The 16,656-nt window shown below is 42.6% G+C and overlaps 1 protein-coding gene across 1 annotated transcript in view; it reads left to right on the forward strand.

The window, feature by feature from the left end:
* Nucleotides 1-16,027, forward strand: part of STARD10 (StAR related lipid transfer domain containing 10) — a 49,365-nt gene extending 33,338 nt beyond the window's left edge. The window contains exons 2-6 of the mRNA XM_056561061.1: nucleotides 1,274-1,421; nucleotides 1,723-1,826; nucleotides 13,248-13,365; nucleotides 13,513-13,565; nucleotides 15,338-16,027. Of these exons, the coding sequence (XP_056417036.1) occupies nucleotides 1,274-1,421; nucleotides 1,723-1,826; nucleotides 13,248-13,365; nucleotides 13,513-13,565; nucleotides 15,338-15,565 (651 nt within the window). The 3' untranslated portion in view covers nucleotides 15,566-16,027. The remainder of the gene's footprint in view (nucleotides 1-1,273; nucleotides 1,422-1,722; nucleotides 1,827-13,247; nucleotides 13,366-13,512; nucleotides 13,566-15,337) is intronic.
* Nucleotides 16,028-16,656: the final 629 nt, after the last annotated feature.

The raw sequence follows: 16,656 nt of genomic DNA on the forward strand, positions 1-16,656 counted from the left end.
TATATAGTGACCTCCCTCTATCTCCTCTGTATATAGTGACCTCCCTCTATCTCCTCTGTATGCTGTGACTGTATATAGTGACCTCCCTCTATCTCCTCTGTATACTGTGACTGTATATAGTGACCTCCCTCTATCTCCTCTGTATACTGTGACTGTATATAGTGACCTCCCTCTATATCTCCTCTGTATATAGTGACCTCCCTCTATCTCCTCTGTATATAGTGACCTCCCTCTATCTCCTCTGTATATAGTGACCTCCCTCTATCTCCTCTGTATGCTGTGACTGTATATAGTGACCTCCCTCTATCTCCTCTGTATACTGTGACTGTATATAGTGACCTCCCTCTATCTCCTCTGTATACTGTGACTGTATATAGTGACCTCCCTCTATATCTCCTCTGTATATAGTGACCTCCCTCTATCTCCCTCTATGCTGTGACTGTATATAGTGACCTCCCTCTATCTCCTCTGTATACTGTGACTGTATATAGTGACCTCCCTCTATCTCCTCTGTATACTGTGACTGTATATAGTGACCTCCCTCTATATCTCCTCTGTATATAGTGACCTCCCTCTATCTCCTCTGTATACTGTGACTGTATATAGTGACCTCCCTCTATATCTCCTCTGTATACTGTGACTGTATATAGTGACCTCCCTCTATCTCCTCTGTATATAGTGACCTCCCTCTATCTCCTCTGTATATAGTGACCTCCCTCTATCTCCTCTGTATACTGTGACTGTATATAGTGACCTCCCTCTATCTCCTCTGTATACTGTGATTGTATATAGTGACCTCCTTCTATCTCCTCTGTATACTGTGACTGTATATAGTGACCTCCCTCTATCTCCTCTGTATATAGTGACCTCCCTCTATCTCCTCTGTATACTGTGACTGTATATAGTGACCTCCCTCTATCTCCTCTGTATACTGTGACTGTATATAGTGACCTTCCTCTATCTCCTCTGTATATAGTGACCTCCCTCTATCTCCTCTGTATACTGTGACTGTATATAGTGACCTCCCTCTATCTCCTCTGTATACTGTGACTGTATATAGTGACCTCCCTCTATCTCCTCTGTATATAGTGACCTCCCTCTATTTCCTCTGTATATAGTGACCTCCCTCTATCTCCTCTGTATACTGTGACTGTATATAGTGACCTCCCTCTATATCTCCTCTGTATACTGTGACTGTATATAGTGACCTCCCTCTATCTCCTCTGTATACTGTGACTGTATATAGTGACCTCCCTCTATCTCCTCTCTGCAGTGCCGGATGGAATGTAAAGATATTTCCGCTGAGGTTCTCTATGATGTTCTACATGACGTGGAATACCGTAAGAAGTGGGACACCAACGTCATCGAGACCTTTGATATTGGGAAACTGACAGTCAATGCGGACATCGGATATTACGCATGTACGTTTATAATATTATTATAATTCATCTCACCGAGTTCCTGGTATGTAAATAACTCCATATTCTTCACTTTCTGACATCACAAGGCGCCTATGATACAGGAGTGGCCCCAGATTGTCACCATATTGCCCCCACCACAAATGTATTCTCCGCCTCTCAGTCTGTAGTCCCTCCCCTGAGGAGATACAAGGCATAAAGCCTTTTACTCAAAGAGGTTCTGAAGCAGCTGCCAAGTTAACTATTACCTAGAAGAATGTGAAGATGATTCAATGTTAAAATAATAACTATGTCCTGTCCCCAGGGAAATGTCCGAAACCACTAAAGAATCGTGATGTCATCACCCTGCGCTCCTGGCTGCCAATGGGGAAAGATTACATCATCATGAACTACTCTGTGAAGCATGCGGTGAGTGTGTATACTGCCGTATACAGAATGCTAGAACATCAGCCATACTGGTATAACCTATATATGTACAGCTGGTATAAGTTATATATCTCCTGTATATAGTGATATGGACCATGCTGGTATAACCTGGTATATACTGTATATAATATATATGTACAGCTGGTATAAGTTATATATCTCCTGTATATAGTGATATGGACCATGCTGGTATAATCTGGTATATACTGTATATAATATATATGTACAGCTGGTATAAGTTACATATGTCCTGTATATAGTGATGTGGACCATGCTGGTATAACCTGGTATATACTGTATATAATATATATGTACAGCTGGTATAAGTTATATATCTCCTGTATATAGTGATATGGACCATGCTGGTATAACCTGGGTATATACTGTATATAATATATATGTACAGCTGGTATAAGTTATATATCTCCTGTATATAGTGATGTGGACCATGCTGGTATAACCTGGTATATACTGTATATTATATATATGTACAGCTGGTATAAGTTATATATCTCCTGTATATAGTGATATGGACCATGCTGGTATAAACTGGGTATATACTGTATATAATATATATGTACAGCTGGTATAAGTTATATATATCTCCTGTATATAGTGATATGGATCATGCTGGTATAATCTGGGTATATACTGTATATAATATATATGTACAGCTGGTATAAGTTATATATCTCCTGTATATAGTGATATGGACCATACTGGTATAACCTGGGTATATACTGTATATAATATATATGTACAGCTGGTATAAGTTATATATATCTCCTGTATATAGTGATATGGACCATGCTGGTATAACCTGGTATATACTGTATATAATATATATGTACTGCTGGTATAAGTTATATATCTCCTGTATATAGTGATATGGATCATGCTGGTATAATCTGGGTATATACTGTATATAATATATATGTACAGCTGGTATAAGTTATATATCTCCTGTATATAGTGTAACCTGGGTATATACTGTATATAATATATATGTACAGCTGGTATAAGTTATATATCTCCTGTATATAGTGATATGGACCATGCTGGTATAACCTGGGTATATACTGTATATAATATATATGTACAGCTGGTATAAGTTATATATCTCCTGTATATAGTGATATGGACCATGCTGGTATAACCTGGGTATATACTGTATATAATTATATATGTACAGCTGGTATAAGTTATATATCTCCTGTATATAGTGATATGGACCATGCTGGTATAACCTGGGTATATACTGTATATAATTTATATGTACAGCTGGTATACGTTATATATCTCCTGTATATAGTGATATGGACCATGCTGGTATAACCTGGGTATATACTGTATATAATATATATGTACAGCTGGTATAAGTTATATATATCTCCTGTATATAGTGATATGGATCATGCTGGTATAACCTGGTATATACTGTATATAATATATATGTAAAGCTGGTATAAGTTATATATCTCCTGTATATAGTGATATGGACCATGCTGGTATAACCTGGTATATACTGTATATAATATATATGTACAGCTGGTATAAGTTATATATCTCCTGTATATAGTGATATGGACCATGCTGGTTTAACCTGGTATATACTGTATATAATATATATGTACAGCTGGTATAAGTTATATATCTCCTGTATATAGTGATATGGACCATGCTGGTATAACCTGGTATATACTGTATATAATATATATGTACAGCTGGTATAAGCTATATATATCTCCTGTATATAGTGATATGGACCATGCTGGTATAACCTGGTATATACTGTATATTATATATATGTACAGCTGGTATAAGTTATATATCTCCTGTATATAGTGATATGGACCATGCTGGTATAACCTGGTATATACTGTATATAATATATATGTACAGCTGGTATAAGTTATATAATCTCCTGTATATAGCGATATGGACCATGCTGGTATAACCTGGGTATATACTGTATATAATTATATATGCACAGCTGGTATAAGTTATATATCTCCTGTATATAGTGATATAGACCATGCTGGTAACCTGGGTATATACTGTATATAATATATATGTACAGCTGGTATAAGTTATATATCTCCTGTATATAGTGATATAGACCATGCTGGTAACCTGGGTATATACTGTATATAATATATATGTACAGCTGGTATAAGTTATATATCTCCTGTATATAGTGATATGGACCATGCTGGTATAACCTGGGTATATACTGTATATAATTATATATGTACAGCTGGTATAAGTTATATATCTCCTGTATATAGTGATATGGACCATGCTGGTATAACCTGTATATACTGTATATAATATATATGTACAGCTGGTATAACCTGGGTATCTCCTGTATATAGTATATACATGTACCGCTGGTATAAGATGAGCTTTGTTCTGCCCGCACAGGATACACACAGATGCAGATCTGTTTTCCGTGCGTCTGATCTGTTCTGCGCCGTCACCATCTGATCTTTATTCCATGTATTGAGATGATTCCGGCTCTGAATTCTCTATAAATCTAGGTCACTTTCAATCTCAGCTTGACACAAAAAAATCCAGTAATTGATATATTTAAGCCGGGAATAGTTTGTGCCGGGGCCTGTGCTGTGTGTGACCGGAATAGTAGAGCGATTGAGCGGCGGAAACTGCACCGGGATAATGTCCTAAGGATCAATAAAGGAGAATTGGTAGAAGGACGATTGTATGGCTGCATAGGACATAGCTCTCTATCTTGGCATGATTTGTCTTTGGGTAAAGGGCACAGGATGGTGCCCAATGTGTTCACTATAGGCACTAAATGGACTTCATGGCACCTCTTGGATATGTCATGTTCCATGATTATATGACCCTTGTGGATGGTGCATGGTACTGCTGACAATCATCTGATGGGGGGTATGAAGCTCCCATTAAAAGATGAATCTGGTTGGACAAAATGCTAAGATTAGATCTACCGTCCAAACGTCCATTAACAGGAATCAGGGTGCGCCAAAAAAAATATTCCCCCAACATGGCACCTCCTTCACCAGCCTGAATTGTTCACACCTGAATGGACTCATTGATTCATGCTGTGTTAAATTGTGACCACCCCTCAGCACAGCGCCAGAGAGGTCAAGATCCATCTGACCAGGCCGTGTTTCTCTATAGAGATCTGGATCCATCTGACCAGGACATGTTTCTCTATAGAGATCTGGATCCATCTGACCAGGTCATGTTTCTCTATAGAGATCTGGATCCATCTGACCAGGCCATGTTTCTCTATAGAGATCTGGATCCATCTGACCAGGCCATGTTTCTCCATAGAGATCTGGATACATCTGACCAGGCCATGTTTCTCTATAGAGATCTGGATCCATCTGACCAGGTCATGTTTCTCTATAGAGATCTGGATCCATCTGACCAGGCCATGTTTCTCCACAGAGATCTGGATCCATCTGACCGGGCCATGTTTCTCTATAGATCTGGATCCATCTGGCCAGGAAATGTTTCTCTATAGAGATCAGGATCCATCTGACCAGGCCATGTTTCTCTATAGAGATCTGGATCCATCTGACCAGGACACTTTTCTATATAGAAATCTGGGTCAATCTGACCAGGCCATGTTTCTCTATAGAGATCAGGATCCATCTGTCCAGGCCATGTTTCTCTATAGAGATCTGTATCCATCTGACCAGACCAGGTTTCTCTATAGAGATCTGGATCCATCTAACCAGGCCATGTTTATCCACAGAGATCTGAATCCATCTGACCAGGCCATGTTTCTCTATAGAGATCTGGATCCATCTGACCAGGTCATGTTTCTCTATAGAGATCTGGATCCATCTGACCAGGCCATGTTTCTCTATAGAGATCAGGATCCATCTGACCAGGCCATGTTTCTCTATAGAGATCTGGATCCATCTGACCAGACCATGTTTCTCTATAGAGATCTGGATCCATCTGACCAGGCCATGTTTCTCTATAGAGATCTGGATCCATCTGACCAGACCATGTTTCTCTATAGAGATCTGGATCCATCTAACCAGACCATGTTTATCCACAGAGATCTGGATCCATCTGACCAGGCCATGTTTCTCTATAGAGATCTGGATCCATCTGACCAGGCAGTGTTTCTCTATAGAGATCTGGATCTATGTGACCTGGCCATGTTTCTCCACAGAGATCTGGATCCATCTGACCAGGACATGTTTCTCTATAGAGATCTGGAGCCATCTGACCAGGCCATGTTTCTCCACAGAGATCAGGATCCATCTGACCAGGCAGTGTACTGTATCTGAGATCTGGATCCATCTGACCAAGCCATGTTTCTCCATAGAGATCTAGATCCATCTCACCAGGCATGTTTCTTCATAGATCTGGATCCATCTGACCAGGCATGTTTCTCCACAGAGATCTGGATCCATCTGACCAGGCCATGTTTCTGAGATCTGGATCCATCTGACCAGGCCGTTTCTCCACAGAGATCAGGATCCATCTGACCAGGCCATGTTTCTCTATAGAGATCTGGATCCATCTGACCAGGACATGTTTCTCTATAGAGATCTGGATCCATCTGACCAGGTCATGTTTCTCCACAGAGATCTGGATCCATCTGACCAGGCCATGTTTCTGAGATCTGGATCCATCTGACCAGGCCGTTTCTCCACAGAGATCAGGATCCATCTGACCAGGCCATGTTTCTCTATAGAGATCTGGATCCATCTGACCAGGCATGTTTCTCCACAGAGATCTGGATCCATCTGACCAGGCCATGTTTCTCCACAAAGTTCTGGATCCATCTTACCAGACCTCGTTTCTCCTCAGGGATCTGGATCCATCTGACCAGGCCGATTCTAGACAGAGATCAGGATCCATTTGACCAGGCCTTGTTTTTGAGATCTGGATCCATCTGACCAGGCCATGTTCCTCTATAGAAATCTGGAGCCATCTGACCAGGCCATGTTTCTCCACAGAGATCTGGAGCCATCTGACCAGGCCATGTTTTTGAGATCTGGATCCATCTGACCAGGCCATGTTTCTCCACAGAGATCTGGATCCATCTGACCAGGCCATGCTTTTCTATAGAGATCTTGAGCCATCTGACCAGGGCATGTTTCTGCGTTCTTGATCCATCTGTCCAGGCCATGTTTCTGAGATCAGGATTCATCTGACCAGGCCATGTTTCTCCATAGAGATCTGGATCCATCTGACCAGGCCATGTTTTTGAGATCTGGCCCATCTGACCAGGCCATGTTTCTCTATAGAGATCTGGATCCATCTGACCAGGCCATGTTTCTCCACAGAGATCTGGATCCATCTGACCAGCCCATGTTTCTCTATATAGAAATCTGGATCCATCTTATCAGACCTCGTTTCTCCTCAGAGATCTGGATACATCTGACCAGGCCATGTTTCTCCACAGAGACCAGGATCCATGTGACCAGGCCATGTTTCTCCATAGAGATCTTGATCCATTTGACCAGGCCATGTTTCTCTATAGAGATCTGGATCCATCTGACCAGGACATGTTTCTCTATAGAGATCTGGATCCATCTGACAAGGACATGTTTCTCTATAGAGATCTGGATCCATCTGACCAGGCCATGTTTCTCTATAGAGATCTGGATCCATCTGACCAGGCCATGTTTCTCTATAGAGATCTGGATCCATCTGACCAGGCCATGTTTCTCTATAGAGATCTGGATCCATCTGACCAGGTCATGTTTCTCCATAGAGATCTGGATCCATCTGTCCAGGCCATGTTTCTCTATAGAGATCTGGATCCATCTGTCCAGGACATGTTTCTCTATAGAGATCTGGATCCATCTGACCAGGACATGTTTCTCCTCATAGATCTGGATCCATCTGACCAGGCCATGTTTCTCTATAGAGATCTGGATCCATCTGACCAGGACATGTTTCTCTATAGAGATCTGGATCCATCTGACCAGGACATGTTTCTCTATAGAGATCTGGACCCATCTGACCAGGCCATGTTTCTCTATAGAGATCTGGATCCATCTGACCAGGTCATGTTTCTCTATAGAGATCTGGACCCATCTGACCAGGCCATGTTTCTCTATAGAGATCTGGATCCATCTGACCAGGTCATGTTTCTCTATAGAGATCTGGATCATCTGACCAGGCCGTGTTTCTCTATAGAGATCTGGACCCATCTGACCAGGCCATGTTTCTCTATAGAGATCTGGATCCATCTGACCAGGCCATGTTTCTCTATAGAGATCTGAATTCATCTGACCAGACCAGGTTTCTCTATAGAGATCTGGACCCATCTGACCAGGACATGTTTCTCTATATAGATCTGGATCCATCTGACCAGGCCATATTTCTCTATATAGATCTGGATCCATCTGACCAGGACATGTTTCTCTATAGAGATCCGGATCCATCTGACCAGGACATGTTTCTCTATAGAGATCTGGATCCATCTGACCAGGCCATGTTTCTCTATAGAGATCTGGATCCATCTGACCAGGACATGTTTCTCTATATAGATCTGGATCCATCTGACCAGGCCATGTTTCTCTATAGAGATCTGGATCCATCTGACCAGGACATGTTTCTCTATAGAGATCTGGATCCATCTGACCAGGACATGTTTCTCTATAGAGATCTGGATCCATCTGACCAGGTCATGTTTCTCTATAGAGATCTGGATCCATCTGACCAGGACATGTTTCTCTATAGAGATCTGGATCCATCTGACCAGGACATGTTTCTCTATAGAGATCTGGATACATCTGACCAGGCCATGTTTCTCCATAGAGATCTGGATCCATCTGACCAGGCCATGTTTCTCTATATAGATCTGGATCCATCTGACCAGGCCATATTTCTCTATATAGATCTGGATCCATCTGACCAGAACATGTTTCTCTATAGAGATCCGGATCCATCTGACCAGGACATGTTTCTCTATAGAGATCTGGATCCATCTGACCAGGCCATGTTTCTCTATAGAGATCTGGATCCATCTGACCAGGACATGTTTCTCTATATAGATCTGGATCCATCTGACCAGGCCATGTTTCTCTATAGAGATCTGGATCCATCTGACCAGGCCATGTTTCTCTATAGAGATCTGGATCCATCTGACCAGGACATGTTTCTCTATATAGATCTGGATCCATCTGACCAGGACATGTTTCTCTATAGAGATCTGGATCCATCTGACCAGGCCATATTTCTCTATATAGATCTGGATCCATCTGACCAGGCCATATTTCTCTATATAGATCTGGATCCATCTGACCAGGACATGTTTCTCTATAGAGATCTGGATCCATCTGACCAGGCCATGTTTCTCTATAGAGATCTGGATCCATCTGACCAGGCCATGTTTCTCTATAGAGATCTGGATCCATCTGACCAGGACATGTTTCTCTATAGAGATCTGGATCCATCTGACCAGGCCATGTTTCTCTATAGAGATCTGGACCCATCTGACCAGGCCATGTTTCTCTATAGAGATCTGGATCCATCTGACCAGGCCATGTTTCTCTATAGAGATCTGAATTCATCTGACCAGACCAGGTTTCTCTATAGAGATCTGGACCCATCTGACCAGGACATGTTTCTCTATATAGATCTGGATCCATCTGACCAGGACATGTTTCTCTATAGAGATCTGGATCCATCTGACCAGGCCATGTTTCTCTATAGAGATCTGGATCCATCTGACCAGGACATGTTTCTCTATAGAGATCTGGATCCATCTGACCAGGACATGTTTCTCTATAGAGATCTGGATCCATCTGACCAGGACATGTTTCTCTATAGAGATCTGGATCCATCTGACCAGGACATGTTTCTCTATAGAGATCTGGATCCATCTGACCAGGACATGTTTATTTTCTGCTCAGTGTTACAGTTCTTGCTCCTTTGCCCCCCGGAGTCTCGCCCTTCCGTTTTTCATAGACACAATGGCGCTGGGGCTGATTATCTTATCTAGTCCTGATAACCAGGCCTCACTTACAGTCCCTTAGATTAATGGATGTTATGATGGACTCTGGGGTCCCAGGTCTATTCTCTGTACAGGGGAAATCCAATCCTGAGAGGGCAGCGGGCTGTAATATTGGGCAGTGTATGTATATCACTAGGTCCGGTCCTATACGTCCTCTCTGAATGTTTTGGTTCCTTCTGCTGTTTCATCCAGTATCACAGATCAGGACCATGGAGAAGGCTCTGCAGGTTCTGCTCCTCTGTGCGGCTGTATACATGAATTATTTCTTATAATGGAGCTTTATGTTTATACATCATATGGTAATCTACATCCAGATATATCTATAAATCCTTCACTTACCTTGTACTGAACCTAAAGTATTCTACTCCGGTCACATCCAGAGCTGCACTCACATTTCTGCTGTCTAATGACTGGTATTGAACAGTAATGTAATGTAATGACCATGTCTGTAAGGAACAGTAGGACAGAAGAAGTTTAGCTTTAACTATATACTCTATCTTTCTGTAACTATTTCTTTTAATTAATTAATACATTAATTAAAAAATTTAGTTATTTAGTTATTTATTTATTTATTTAATTATTTTATTTAGTTCTTTATTTAGTTTATTTATTATCACCAGACAAACCTAGTCAGTGGTCTCTAAACTATAACTCCCAGCATGCCTGAGCTGGTTCTCTTCATTCAGTCAATACAGGCTGCTCTGTAACCCCTTCCTCTCTGTTTTCATGCTGCATGTTACAGTCTGATAGGACAGGAGTGAGCACAGAGGCAGGCCCGTCGCCAAAAGAACAGGCAAACCAAGCAATTGCTTGGGGCCCCGAGCTGGCCAGTAGAGTTGGGCGCGAATATTTGCATTTCAAATTTTTATTGCGAACATCGTAAATTTGCGAATATATTCGCTATATATTCGAAATGAAGAATATTCACTTTTTTTCCGCATATTCGCATAGATGAAGGTTCACATATTCCTTCTTTTCACTTGTGGGCCAATTACAATGATGCAAATACACTTGTCAGAGGTCATCAACAACATCCCTAGCAACCAATAGTAAAGTTGCCCACCCCCTCACTGTTTTCTTCCTAGAATATGCGAATATAACGAATACGCAAAATTCGCGAATATAAGACGAATATTCGTCTATACATTCACAAAATATCGCGAATTCAAATATGGGCAATGCCGCTCATCACTATTGGCCCGGGGGCCCCAAGCAGAATCAATGCTTGTTGCACTTCCTATAAGGCTGCAGCACTCCTGGTCACCTCCCGAGTTCCTCCTCTTCCCTGTATCGTGGCCGCGCTCCTCTTCCTCCTGGCTGTCAGTCAGGTCGGGTACCGCGCGGTACAGGAACAGGAGATCCATGTCTATTTTGCTTGGGCCCCCAAATTCCTTCAAACGGCCCCCCTGTTAGTCCCACCCTCATTGGACTTTGTCTCGGCCTGAGCTTCAGCTGGGACAAAGATGAATCTGCAGCCGGACAGCATTATGTTTTGGATGGTATGGGGACCCCTAGTGGACTTATTAATAAGCCATGATTTCTGACCGATATAATGAAGATAGAGCTGAGCTTGACTGTAGGAACCCCGTGGACAAGGACAGGTAACCTGGGCACCTAGAACTGTCTGCTGGAGCGTAGACCCAATGCGACCCAAGGCCCGGTGTAGGGTTTCCTCGGCACATTCACTACTCTGACTAAACTGAACTATGGTCTGACACCGAATGCAGCCAAAAGCTGTCCTGGCATGCTGGGAGTTGTAGTTTAGCAATAGTAGGAGGCACCCTGGTTGGGAAACACTAATGTGGAGCAAACTCTTTCCTAGGAGAAAGGTGATTGGGCGGCTGAGTAGGGCAGCGTTTTCCAACCAGGGTGCCTCCAGCTGTTGCAAAACTACAACTCCCAGCATGCCCGGACAGCCGAAGGCTGTCCGGGCATGCTGGGAGTTGTAGTTTTGCAACAGCTGGAGGCACCCTGGTTGGAAAACACTGGAGTAGGGACTGTTTTCTAATACACAGTTTATATTGGCTCTTTATATTAGCACTTCTATCATATACCAATACATCATTACTAAAGATTACATTGTGCATTTCTGTACGCGTAGTGCAAAATGCAGCAATAGAATTATACTTTAAGCAAATTAAAGGGGTTCTCCGGTGGAAAACTTTTATTTTATTTTTATTTTATTTTTTTGAGGGTGCATTCCCACCTGGTGGATTTTCTGCATATTTTCTGCTGCGTATTTTCCTACCCATTGACTTCAATGGGAAAATAAAATACACAGCAAATACGCCAGGTGGGAACATACCCTAAATCAACTGGTGTCAAAAAGTTAAACAGATTTGTAAATTACTTGTATTTAAAAAAATAAATAAAGAAAAATAAAAAATCTTAATCCTCCCAGTACTTATTAGCTGTTGAATACTACAGAGGAAATTCTTTTCTTTTTGGAACACAGAGCTCTCTGCTGACATCACGAGCACAGTGCTCTCTGCTGACATCTCTGTCCATTTTAAGAACTGTCCAGAGTAGGAGAAAATCCCCCATAGAAAACATATGCTGCTCTGGACAGTTCCTAAAATGGACAGAGATGTCAGCAGAGAGCACTGTGGTCATGATGTCAGCAGAGAGCTTTGTGTTCCAAAAAGAAAATAATTTCCTCTGTAGTGTTCAGCAGCTAATAAGTACTGGAAGGATTAAGATTTTTGAATAGAAGTAGTTTACAAATCTGTTTAACTTTCTAGCACCAGTTGATATTAAAAAAATAAAAATAAAAAAAAATAATAATTCCACCGGAGTACCCCTTTAAAGGGGTTATCCAGGAAAACACTTTTTTTTTTTTATATATCAACTGGTTCCAGAGAGTTAAACAGATTAGTAAATGACTTCTATTAAAAAAATCTTAATCCTTTCAGTACTTATGAGCTGCTGAAGTTGAGTTGTTCTTTTCTGTCTAAGTGCTCTCTGATGACATGTGTCTTGGAAACTGTCCAGAGCAGAAGCAAATCCCCATAGCAAACCTCTTCTACTCTGTGCAGTTCCCAAGACAAGCAGAGGTGTCAGCAGAGAGCACTGTTGTCAGACAGAAAAGAACAACTCAACTTCTGCAGCTGATAATTATTGGAAGGATTAAGATTTTTTAATAGAAGTAATTTACAAATCTGTTTAACTTTCTGGAGCCAGTTGATATATAAAAAAAAGTTTTTTCTTGGAATACCCCTTTAACTCTTAAAGTGCTGGTGTTGGAGTTGCTGGAGTTACTTGTCCTACTAACACTGCACTAGTTCTACATCCAGTGTAGGGGAAATATATGGCTCCCGCTTCGTGACACGATGCTTATTAAATGTAATATCATGTTTAAAGATGGAGAGTGACTTGTCAGTAAATCATTGACACTAAAGATTTTGTTTTTATCGCTGTCCCTTCAGAAATTTCCCCCCAAAAAGGACCTGGTGAGAGCGGTGTCCATACAGACTGGCTACCTCATCCAGGGAGGGGGCCCCACCAACTGCACCCTAATCTATCTGGCCCAGGTGGACCCTAGAGGTGAGTGACACGTATAGCTGGGGACGATAGGAGTAGTAGTCCGCTCATTGGAAACAAGGAAAATGTGTCCCCGATACTGGATGTGGAGACCAGGACTGTAGTCCCCTCAGGACTGTATCCTTACCTCTGTATTCTCTCATTCTGTAGGTTCCTTGCCTAAGTGGGTGGTGAACAAGTCTTCACAATTTCTGGCACCAAAGGTAAGTAAAAGACCAGGCTGAATGAGTGGGCATAAAGGGGTCTTCTGATTTTATGTCAATAAAGTTCAATCAGTAGATAATGAAAGGTTCTCAACTCTTTTAGTTGTAGAAGTAGAAGATCAGTGCTTGTCCTGTACACATTCAGTAACCTACTGTAGCTAGTCCTGCTCCCAGCTATGAAGTGATACAATTATATCCAGTCTAGACAATGCTCTGTGAGCTAAACATCCTGGACCCCAGACTAATACATTGTACATAGCTAGTCCTGCTCTCAGCTGAGAAGTGATACAATTGTATCCAGTCTAGACAATGCTCTGTGAGCTAAACATCCTGGACCCCAGACTGATACATTGTACATAGCTAGTCCTGCTCTCAGCTGAGAAGTGATACAATTGTATCCAGTCTACACAATGCTCTGTGAGCTAAACATCCTGGACCCCAGACTGATACATTGTATATAGCTAGTCCTGATCTCAGCTGAGAAGTGATACAATTGTATCCAGTCTAGACAATGCTCTGTGAGCTAAACATCCAGGACTCCAGACTGATACATTGTACATAGCTCGTCCTGCTCCCAGCTATGAAGTGATACAATTATATCCAGTCTAGACAATGCTCTGTGAGCTAAACATCCTGGACCCCAGACTAATACATTGTACATAGCTAGTCCTGCTCTCAGCTGAGAAGTGATACAATTGTATCCAGTCTACACAATGCTCTGTGAGCTAAACATCCTGGACCCCAGACTGATACATTGTATATAGCTAGTCCTGCTCTCAGCTGAGAAGTGATACAATTGTATCCAGTCTACACAATGCTCTGTGAGCTAAACATCCTAGACCCCAGACTGATACATTGTATATAGCTAGTCCTGCTCTCAGCTGAGAAGTGATACAATTGTATCCAGTCTAGACAATGCTCTGTGAACTAAACATCCTGGACCCCAGACTAATACATTGTACATAGCTAGTCCTGCTCTCAGCTGAGAAGTGATACAATTGTATCCAGTCTACACAATGCTCTGTGAGCTAAACATCCTGGACCCCAGACTGATACATTGTACATAGATCGTCCTGCTCCCAGCTGAGAAGTGATACAATTGTATCCAGTCTAGACAATGCTCTGTGAGCTAAACATCCCGGACTCCAGACTGATACATTGTACATAGCTCATCCTGCTCTCAGCTGTATCCAGTCTAGACAATGCTCTGTGAGCTAAACATCCTGGACTCCAGACTGATACATTGTACATAGCTAGTCCTGCTCTCAGCTGAGAAGTGAAACAATTGTATCCAGTCTAGACAATGCTCTGTGAGCTAAACATCCCGGACTCCAGACTGATACATTGTACATAGCTCGTCCTGCTCTCAGCTGTATCCAGTCTAGACAATACTCTGTGAGCTAAACATCCTGGACTCCAGACTGATACATTGTACATAGCTCGTCCTGCTCTCAGCTGAGAAGTGATACAATTGTATCCAGTCTAGACAATGCTCTGTGAGCTAAACATCCCGGACTCCAGACTGATACATTGTACATAGCTAGGAGAAAGGTGATTGGGAGGATTAGTAGGGCAGCCTTTACCAACCAGAGTACCTCCAGCTGTTGCAAAACTACAACTCCCAGCATGCCCGGACAGCCGAAGGCTGTCCGGGCATGCTGGGAGTTGTAGTTTTGCAACAGCTGGAGGCACCCTGGTTGGGAAACTCTGGTATAGGGTATTGGGGGGTGTCACTGTCGTGGTGCCTTATTCACTGCTCTCATCGTCTTTAGGCCATGAAGAAGATGTATAAGGCCTGCGTGAAGTATCCAGACTGGAAGAAGAAGCATAACCCCCAACATAAACCCTGGCTGTACCCCGAGCAGAGCGTCCTCCCCCCCATCAGCCTCTCGGAGGTGTCCGTCCAGCACGCCGACTCCCTGGAGAACATAGACGAGAGCTCGGTGGCAGAGACCAAGGATGACCGGGGGGACGGCAGCGACGAGGACAGCGTCAACTGACCCCGCGGACCCTCACCAGACTCTTATACCATTATGGGGGGACCCTGATGGCCCCAACTTTACGGATGTAGAGTGAATGGAGAATGACCAGGTGGGGGAGGGGTAGTAGGTTTTAAAGGGGGAAGAATTAATTTTTTTTTATACCGAGTACAAAGGTGATAGGTTGTATTGTATCTTGTTCCTTTTGTGTCAATGACTACTTCACCGGGAGAGAGCAGACGATGATGATGAGGGCGCCGAACCGGTCACATGATCATCACCATGACATCTCGTCACCCTGTAACACTGTAACGAGCCTCCAGAAGTGGGCAGTGTCCGCCTACGTTTTATCCGAATGTCATGTTCCAGTTGTATCTTATACGTCATTGCGTTCGTCGGAGATGACTGTGCTCCGTGTAGACGAGAGGATGAAGCGGTACGTGACGGGCAGGCGGCTGGCACTGGGGGGTTGGGGGGGGGGGTGGAGGTGGCGCCACCTTCTGATATTTCTGCTCACCATAGAAATATTAAAGATTTATTCTTATGTAATAACGTGGTGATTATTTTTTATTTCTTAGTGGCCTTTTCGTTCTCCTGTACTCCAGAGCTGCACTCACTATTCTGCTGGCGTCACGTGAGAGTCTCTGCTGGTTCTTACCTGTCTAGTCTAGGAAAAAAAAAAAAAAGGTGAGAGCGCTCCCTAGTGTAGTTCAAAGAGTATTGACAGGTGGTACGGCTCAGCATGGCGCAGGACGGACTCGGTTCACGGTCAAGATAAAACACGCAACTTTTAATTAATCCCAAGATGTAACGTGTTTCACAGCGCTTGCACAGCAAGCGCTGTGAAACACGTTGCATCTCGGGATTAAAATTCTGCAATTCTGCTGTGTGAACGGGACAGCCGGATCTCACTGATGTGTATTGGCTATAAATGCATGCAGAATTTTCATGCAGAATTCAGTGCAGTAATTCTGCCGTGTGAGCGTGGCCTAATTACTAGAGATGAGCGAACTTACAGTAAATTCGATTCGTCACGAACTTCTCGGCTCGGCAGTTGATGCCTTATCCTGCATAAATTAGTTCAGCTTTCCGGTGCTCTGGTGGGCTGGAAA

Source organism: Hyla sarda, chromosome 2 (assembly GCF_029499605.1).
Source record: "Hyla sarda isolate aHylSar1 chromosome 2, aHylSar1.hap1, whole genome shotgun sequence".
Taxonomy (NCBI): domain Eukaryota; kingdom Metazoa; phylum Chordata; class Amphibia; order Anura; family Hylidae; genus Hyla; species Hyla sarda.